The 9,283-nt window shown below is 47.4% G+C and overlaps 1 protein-coding gene across 1 annotated transcript; it reads right to left on the bottom strand.

The window, feature by feature from the left end:
• Positions 1–642: 642 nt before the first annotated feature.
• On the bottom strand, positions 643–6,753 carry LOC126996588 (uncharacterized). The gene is made up of 3 exons (XM_050857194.1): positions 4,427–6,753; positions 1,716–2,023; positions 643–1,545 (listed from the first exon to the last, which is right to left on the bottom strand). Exons 1-3 carry the CDS (start codon positions 5,003–5,005, stop codon positions 1,308–1,310), a joined length of 1,125 nt encoding a protein of 374 aa, XP_050713151.1. The 5' UTR covers positions 5,006–6,753; the 3' UTR covers positions 643–1,307.
• Positions 6,754–9,283: the final 2,530 nt, after the last annotated feature.

Genomic DNA, 9,283 nt, shown 5'->3' with positions numbered 1-9,283 from the left:
CTTCCCGGCGCTAACAAGCCACACAAGTTCACGGCTGCGCATTTTACTTTACAACAGGACGCAAACAGCATGCTTTGTCTTCTGGTGTTTGGTGGCGCTGACACACTCGACACAAAGGACATCTGTTACACATGCAGAAAAATGTTAAGTCTATATTAAGTGTTAAAGGAAAAAAAAAAAAAAAACGAGATTGTGACATTTGGCCTTTTTTTTTAACAGCAAGGCAGGCAGCTCAAGGGCAAAAAACAAAACAAGAAGCATTAAAGTCCGCTTACACGCTGCTCCTATAAAAAAAGAGAATGAGTGGCCAAAAGAGAGGTAAATTAGATAGTTAGATAGTAAGAAATGCTGCATTGTTAGGTGTTTGGAACTTCAGCATTTCAAACATACTCCTACGTCATATAAATAAGCACATTAAAACTCTAATAAACGAGGAACAAACATGTATCTTTCCCATTCTAATCACGTTTCTTACAATCTTGGAGGTTAAGAAAAAGAGAAAACAATGAGAATAAATCCATTTACTGTGCAAACATTCCGTCGGTGATGATGCAGCTGTTAGATAAGTTGTAGGAAACTCACTGTAATAACGTATTTACACCGCTCTCATCATACCGACTACGGCTATCTATCACTAAGTATGTATACAGGATAGAATCTGCCTCAAGTGATGGGCGTTCCATATGTACATTTTGTAGGTCAATAAATATCATAGAATATGTGTGAAGCAGCCTGTGTGGATAGTAAGTTTGTTTTGGAAGGGAAGCAAATGTACAAATTGTTGATTCCTACGTTTGCTATTCGTGCGCGACTTGATATACACAGACCAACACACACAGCCTGGACTAGAATAGCGACCTGTTAAGGAAGAGGCAGCGACTGAGGGATAGGAGAGAAACTGAAGAACCCTAAGACTTACCCAGAGGAAGCTCAAAGCGGGTCTGAGGAGAACAACGAGAACATCAAAGGGACACTGAACGCTACAACGGGTAACTTTGAAGACTTTTAGTTTGAATTAATCAGGTCGCTGAGTGACCTATCCAAAGTGAATGACTCAAGTTGCCTGTAGCTGTTTCAGAGGTCTGTCCTAGTGGCATGAGTATACATCGTGACGATGCAATGTAATTATCGATAAAATAAAAATAAAATGCATAAATGTTCGTTTAAAAAATGTAGAGTATAAATAGTATACCGTAATATTCATGCATGTTAAGTGTCATGTTTATCATCAAGCAATGACTCCTGTCTCCTGTCTACTCCCTGCCTCACAGCCCCGCCCTGCAGCATCCCCCTTCACGACTCCTCCATTATTGCTGGATGTTGTGCTGCCACCACGCCAGCGCCTCCAGGAGATCCTGCTCCTCCTTCCCATAGGACCTGCTCTCGATGCTTTCCGTCTTTATGGCGCCCAAGCCCAGGGACGAGGTGGGCGTGGTGTGGGCTGCGGAAGGGTGCTTGTCTTGGAGGAAGGGGTGCGCTGGAGACGGGCTGCCCTCGGAGTCGCTGGGTGACGTCCTAAAGAAGGTTCCGGTGACGCTGTCATACCTGTGTGGGAGACCGCGGCCATCAGCAACACAAAACACTCGAGGATATTTTTCCTACAATACTTTCAAATCTTTGTCCAAGCACGGCTCACTCCTCCCGTGACCTTGGCGGCAGATCAATATCGAAACCAACCGGAAACCCGACCAGCCCTTGGCCGGTGACTCGCGTACCTGAGGGATACGGGAGACTGGAAGGTCTCGTCAGCCACTGGAAGTTTCAGGATATGCGGCTCTATGGCGTGTGGAGGCTGTAGAAACACCTGGTTTTGTTGTTGCTGCAGCTGCTGGTGGTGGTGGAAGCTGTGGATGGCGGCGGCCGGGGGTGGTCCTGGGATCTGGGTGGGGGGGTCACTGTCCAGCAGCAGCTGCAGCCCCCGAATGTAGTCGACGGCACAGCGCAAAGTTTCCACCTTGCTCATTTTCTTTTTCCTTGCAGCCTGAGGAACGTGTTGTCTCAGCAGGGCAAAGCCTTGAGACACCTGAATAAGAGAAAATAAGATATATGTTTTGTTGGACACGAACCTAATCACCACCAGTACTACGACTGAATCTGATTAAGATAAATAAATTTTGACAACTTCCTAGGATTTAATATTGATGAAAACGCTTTCGATCTTGCTCGTTTTTGTAGATTTAATGTGGCGTTCAGATATACTCATCGAAATCGTTCTCCAATATTAAATGAAATAACATACACGAGAACATTACACTGACGGTATAACACAAGGAGAAAAATGGGCTGATGATGTGCTGTATCGCAGAAGTAACAGAGGAGCGAGGAACAGAAAACAGGACAACCTTCCCGGCCCTTTGTTCAGCACAGCCTTGACATTCTTCCGCGGCGGGATTGAAGAGACGGACTGCAAAGAGGGAAGGCCGGAACCAGAAAGAAAGTTACTGATATTTGAGGAAGGAAGTAAAAAAAAGGATTCTGATGCAATGATCATTAGTCACACATAATTGAGCCGTTGAAAAAAAAATTAAGGGAAGAAAGGAGCGAGAGACAGGAAGCGTTATGCAATAAATGTAAATAACGTAAGGCAAGAAGGTCAAAGTATATAGGAAGTAAAAAAGAACGTAAAAGGGAAGCAGCTGCAAGACAGACAGATAGATAGAAAGATAGACTGATACAAGGGCAGACAGGGAAGCAGTTGTAAATAATAAATCGAGAGAGAGAGAGAGAGAGAGAGAGAGAGAGAGAGAGAGAGAGAGAGAGACATAGACAGAGAGAGATACATACATACATACATACATACAAACAGACAGACACGGACAGGCAGACCAAGACAATAAAAGAGACAGACAGTGAGGGGAAAACGTAGAACAAAAAAAAAAAAAAATCTGACGACTGACTGAAAGACAAGGAGGCAAATACAAAGATTCGCGAGCAAAGTTTTTTAAAAGAGAAGAGGAGGAAGAGAAGGTTGACAAAGCACAAACTCGACCGAATAAAGAGATGTCATTGTACGAGATAAGTTCCTTGAATATTGGGCTGTCGCTTCTTCCAATGTCAGTGCGTGGGAAGCTCGTACCTATAATAAGTAACTTACTTAGGAGAATAATCAGATTTGTCTTACGTTTGATCGCACCACTGAGAACAACGTAACACGGCGTAGAAGAAACGTCTGATATCCGCAATACTTAGCGAAGACGAGCGCGCTATTGATGAATGTCCTCTCGTAATGTTTATTTTGACTCGTTATTTGGTGCGTGGTAATGAACGTTGCTCTCCCAGTGCTTATCCATAATGACTTGGCGAAAGAGCTGATATCAAGCTGGGGGGCTGATATATCACCTCGGCGCCCTGGGGACCTCACAATAATAGAACCAATCATGGCGCTAATATTTTACTCGACTGCAAACATTTATATTGTGATGCAGATAAAAAGTTGCTCTACATATTGAACTCGTTTCCCAATCATTCTTTCTGACGCAGATTAATTTTAACTTTGCAATGTCTATTAATAATTCAACCGCTGTAAGTTAACTGACTACTGTAAAATATTGTGCTACGATCCTGACTGATCACATTAGTTTACTGAAATAATCATTAACTTCTAAGTATGACATTTTAATGCCATCTTATTAGCAAAACTGGTTTTACCCATTAACTGATTGAAAACATCGTCTTATTTCACCATGAGTCCGACTCATCACAAAAACAAATACATGACAAAATTCCTAGTGTTCAGAGAGACAATTAATTAACAAAGCGGTAATTCATTAGCCAATAGCGTGAGTAAACCTTTCTCTCTCTATCCGATAACGCTGGGTAAGTGGATCCGATAATCCCGACAAGAGGAGATAAGGGAGAGTGTGGCGGGGCTGGCGGGGAGCGAGGCTCTCACCCCTGACGGGCAGCTGCGGCGAGGCGGCGATCGATACCCGCCGGAGAACTGTTGCTCCCCGGCAGGCCAGATGGAGGGAGGGGCGGCGGCAGCACCACTATGGGTCCCTGAACACAAAGGTTTATAGTACTGAGCCGGGGAGGGGAGGGAGGGGAGGCGACCCTTCAGGGGACGGTACGGGCCGTCGTGCGGGAAGGGGAGATGCTTAGTCCCGTGTTATTTGATTTAGTGGGATTAGATTAATACCATATCGTGTTGACAGGAGGTACGGCAGTTATGTGTTCATGCTCTCAAAGATCTTTCAAAAGTATGAAACTAATATTCGCAGCCACTAATCTTGTAGAAGTTCTAAACAGGTAGTAAAACAAAATGTGATTGTGGCCAAGGCCAGGCAGTTGTTAAAATCAGACTCAATCAAACATCAAAGAAGGTGATGAATTTACCAAATATATATCAAATAAAATCAATATCAATGGTAAAAAGGGTAAAGTTTTTCTCAGATTAATCATAATGACTAAGAAGAATACTGCTTACCTGCTTTACTCTGTTTCTCTCACGGGCGTTTCGTCTAGACACTGGGATGGGGGCGTCGGGGTCCGAGTAGTTTATCCTTCTGCGACACTTCACCGGCGAGATGCTGCGGGAGGAGACCGAGGAGGGCGAGGTGGCCGACGAGGTGAGAGTAGAGGAGCCCATGGAGGGTGTCCTGACGAGGGTGGCGAGGGCGGACGGGGAGTGAGAGGTTAGACGGTTAGAGGAGAGAGAGACCTTGGTGTTGGGAGACGGTCTGATGGGTAGGAGCGGCTTCAGGGGAGACTTTGTTGGTAGAAAAGATGACTTGATCACGGCTGTTTTCGGGCTGTTCGTGAGCGCCTTCTGATTCGCCTTCCCCGCTGTGTCCTTGCTAATGCTGATAGTGTTTGTTGTTTTGGGTATGGATAGTGAAATGATCTTTCCGCGGGTGTTGTTGTTGGCCGCCTTGTTCATCACTGTGGTAGCCTTGCTCGTGCCGAGGATGTTGGGGGTGTTGGAAGGCTTCAGTACCTCAGGCTTCACCGGGCTGGACATCTCCATCTTGATGGACCTCTGCATGATCGCCATCTCCCGCGACATCCTTTTTCCTCTCCCGCCGCCGCCGCAGCCACCACTACCTCCGCCCGGTTGCTGTCACTGACCTTGCCGAACTCCCTTGTGCATACTTCCGTGGTCGCCGTAAGCTAGGGCACAGCTTCCAGCACTCGCTCACACCACCACTCGTCAATCAGGTTCACGTATGTCACCGCCTGACGTTTAACACTTCAAAATAATCCGTCAACGTTCAAGGTTTCGGCGCACAACAATATCTCTCCTGCCGCGGCGGTAACGAAATGCTTCTACGCGTGCCGGGGCTGAAAGACCTACGCGCGTGCATTTGCACCACCCACCTTCCGTTAGGCTCCCAATCAAACTCCCTCCCGCCAAATATTGAACCAATGGGGAAACCGAAACGGCCGGAAGCCCCGCCCCAGCACACGTGCGGCTCGTGCCGTAGGTAGCCTGTGTTCGGACGGCACGTGCCGCGGCTCAAAACAGTTCTTTGTTAATCAACTCAGTCTTGGGTACTCTACCGTGACCCTCAGAAACGTTAGCAAACCTCATTTACGTTGCATCCGTGATGAGTAGTAGTCTTGAGGGGAAAGAACGTATGGTGGGCCGGGAACGGCGATCTCTCTGTTCACTTAAATTCAGTGAGAGAGCGGGACAGCTGCTGGTTTGAACGGTCGTAATCCTCTCGAGTTGCCACCGAGTTGTTACTACACTTCTGCGCACCAGCCGAAACACCAAACATATAAACCTACATGTTCAGGATTCACCACCGAGATGGCTAAGAAACCCACCAGCCCCCTTGAGAAGAATCTCCGTCTTTTCCAAGAACGCCATTAATCAATGTTCCTAAAATACCGTAATTCCGACCCCAACCTCTGACAAAGGAATGTGGCCGTGCTCATTGGATTACGATAAACCCCGTAAGTTAGGACAACAGAGGGAAAAAAAACTGTTAACAGCTGCGTTACGATGTCCAGGCCCCGTGTGGCTGTTCTTTGCGACTGAAATGTCACAAAAAATATATAAATGATTTTTTTTGTGTGTAAGAGATACAGACAGACATGTATAATTAAAGAAAAGGAAGAGGACAAAATCTAGGTCAGTGTCGTCTAAATAGATATCAATTATCCCATATCTCCATTCACCACCACCATCACCACCAGCAATATAACCCCCACAAACACCAACACTCCCACCACCAACACCCTCACCACCATCACCGCCACTACCACCACCCACGTCAGCCAAATCCAGTCCAATCGTGAGCGTTCGTTTTTGCCACACGTCCCGTTTCATCACCCAGCGCCTTGTCTTCTTAGTTCGCATCGTCGCTGGTCTGCCACGCACAAGAAATGTGGCAGTGGAAGTTGTCCATTAAAGGCTTCGATGACCTTATATTACGATGTGGTTACGAGGACGAAGTGAAAAGTTGGAAAGTTTCGTTTAGTCGGCGCAACATCTTTGGTCATATGCCGGAGAGAGACAGAAGGGGAAGGAATTATAGGAGAAGGAAACAGATCCCAGGAGACGGGACACAACCCCCGATTAATACCTGGTACCCATTCACTGCTGGGTGGACAGGGGCGTAGGTTATCAGGACGAAATGAACACAGAGATGTCGTCAAACCTTTATCGTAAGGGGTCAGTGAGTGTATTAGGAGCTGAAAACCACGCCCCTTAATCTAGACCTTCATCTCCACCTCAAGCCTCTCCGACCCCCTACCCATTTTCTCTCTCTTCCTCTTTATTTCTCTCTCACTCACTCTCTCATCTCATCTCATCTCACATCAACTTTTCTCATCTCATCACCTCCTTTCCAGACCTTCCTCCGTCCTCCTCCTCCTCCTCCTCCCTACCACTCTCTGAATGTCCCTTTTGCTCCTCTTCGCTCACTGCGGTCACATCCATAAGAACAACCACGCCCAGCTCCTCTCACCCAGTGTTTTTGTCTAATTTACAACAGCCATAAAAACCCGCTGATAGCCAGGAAAACAATTGCTTTAAAGGTAATTCATCATGACATCTGAACACACTCGACGCAATAAAGAGTTAAAGAAACGCTTCGCTTGACGGACGGCGTGTAGGACAGCAAGGCCGACGATGCAATTGAGGATGCGGATAAGTGCAGGTAGGAGACATATTGGGTGACGGATACACACCTTGATAAAGTCGTCAGGTAAAAGGTGTGTCGGAACATATTTCTTTATCCTACGCGGTCTAACTTGAGTCTTGGGGAGGAGGCAAGGGCAGGGGGAGGCAGGGGATGGATGGTCCGAGGAGGAGGAGGAGAAGGCCGAGGAGGAAGAGGAGGAGGAGGAGGGGGGAAGTTAGTAGTGGTTAGTCTGTGCACGGGTCGCCGTTTTACCTTCCCCATAAACGACATAATGGGTTTATGTCTTTCGGTTCTGCTATTTAGAGCGATGACCGATCATTACCTTGTGTAGGGACTTGTGAAGGAAGGTCAGGGGAGGGGATGAACACGTGAGGAGGAGGTGGAGTACAAAGGAAGGAGTACAAAGAAAAAGCAAACAGCAACAGACCTCTAGGTCCTAACTAGGCTGTTTGTTCTTGCTACCATCTACTCTCATCTACGAGTCAGAGACACAGGACAGCAAAGGTGAAGGCTCCTTCCCTCCCACCAGTCCCTCCAGCCGAAGCTGGCAAGAAAAGGAAGAATACCATGTAGTATAGAAAAACTACAATGGAGTTTTATATGGACAGAAGGAAGATCATACACGACGACTAAGCTAATACTACTTTCTGTTAGACCGGAGGAAAATAGCGGATGTTCGGGTTAGCTCCTAAATATCTGTCTAGTCGGTTTTTGAACGTGCAAATAGTTTCGCTTTCGACGACGTTTTGAGGCAGACCATTCCATACACTGATGACACGGTTGAAGAAGTGCTTTAATTTATTTGAGTTGAAACGCTTCCTCGTTATTTTGTATCCACTGTTTCTTGTTACGCTTGATTGAGACTGTAAAATAATCATGAACATTAACGTTGTCGAATCCCTTGAACATTTTAAACACTTCTATAAGGTCACCTCTTAGCCTGCGCTTTGATAAGCTGAATAAGTTCAGTTCTTTAAGTCTGTCCTTGTACGGTTTATTTCGCAGTTTAGGGATCATTTTAGTAGCTCGACGCTGCACCTTCTCGAGTGTATCTATATCTTTTCTGTAATAGGGAAACCAAAAGTGAACGCAATACTCAAGATGTGGGCGAACTAACGAATTGTAGTGTCAATATCACTTTTTTCTGATTTATGTTCAAATGTACGACCAATAAATCCGATCAGGAGGAGGAGGAGGAGGAGGAGGAGAGGTGGGGGAAGGGGAGGTGAGAGAAGGTGACGGGGGGAGAAGTGAAAGAGGAGTGGAGCAGGAGATGGAGGGGATGAGGGGGAGGGGGGGGGGGAGAAGTGAAAAAGGGAGGAGGAGGGTGAGGAAATGGGGGAGAGGTGACGGGGGAGAAGTGAAGAGAAAGGGGAGGAAGTGACGGAGAGGTTACGGGGGGGGGGGGGGGGAGAGATAGAGAGAGAGAGAGAGATAGAGAGAGAGAGAGAGAGAGAGAGAGAGAGAGAGAGAGAGAGAGAGAGAGAGAGAGAGAGAGAGAGAAAGTAGGAGACATGAGGAGTGGTGCGGGGAGGGGGTGGGGGGTAAGAAGTGAGAAAGGGAGGAATAGGAGAAAGGGAGGGAGAAGTGACAAGGGGAAGAAGTGAGAGAAAGGAGAGAGGAGAGGAAGAGGAGACCAGAGAAGTAGCGAGGGGGAGAAGTGGAAGAGAGAAGGAAGAGGAAAAGGGGGTGAGGGAAAGGCGATGGGGGGAGGGGAATAAGAGAGGGGGAGAAGAAGGGAAGGACACAAGAGCAGCGGTGAGGGGGAGGGCAGGGTCGCGTGGAGGCCTGCTGGGAGGGGCCGGCGCGGACGGTTGGCTGGATATTCCATCATTGAGGGAAAAAAAGAGCTTTGTGAGTGACATCAATGGTAGTGTTTGCATAGGCGTCTGACTCCCCCTCGCCTTCCCTCTCCCCCTTCCCCCCCCGCCCCGCCCTCTCCTTCCTTCCTACTACCCTTGTCCGGTTCCTACACTTCCCGTTCTCTCTGTCTGTCTGTTTGTTTCTCTCTCTCTCTCTCTCTCTCTCTCTCTCTCTCTCTCTCTCTCTCTCTCTCTCTCTCTCTCTCTCTCTCTCTCTCTCTCTCTCTCTCTCTCCTTTTCCCTCTCTCTCTCTCTCCTTTTCCCTCTCTCTCCCTCCTTTTTCCCTCTCTCTCCCTCCTTTTTCCCTCTCTCTCCCTCCTTTTCCCTCTC

Source organism: Eriocheir sinensis, chromosome 10 (assembly GCF_024679095.1).
Source record: "Eriocheir sinensis breed Jianghai 21 chromosome 10, ASM2467909v1, whole genome shotgun sequence".
Taxonomy (NCBI): Eukaryota; Metazoa; Arthropoda; class Malacostraca; order Decapoda; family Varunidae; genus Eriocheir; species Eriocheir sinensis.
This window is presented reverse-complemented; position numbering and strand designations above follow the sequence as displayed.

Excerpts from the sequence above, each read along its gene's own strand:
- LOC126996588 (XM_050857194.1), bottom strand. The coding sequence starts at position 5,005 with ATGTCGCGGGAGATGGCGATCATGCAGAGGTCCATCAAGATGGAGATG. Across the intron at positions 2,024-4,426 it reads AGAGAAACAGAGTAAAGCAG|GTGTCTCAAGGCTTTGCCCT; the intron begins GTAAGCAGTATT and ends TCTCTTATTCAG. Across the intron at positions 1,546-1,715 it reads CAGTCTCCCGTATCCCTCAG|GTATGACAGCGTCACCGGAA; the intron begins GTACGCGAGTCA and ends TCTCCCACACAG.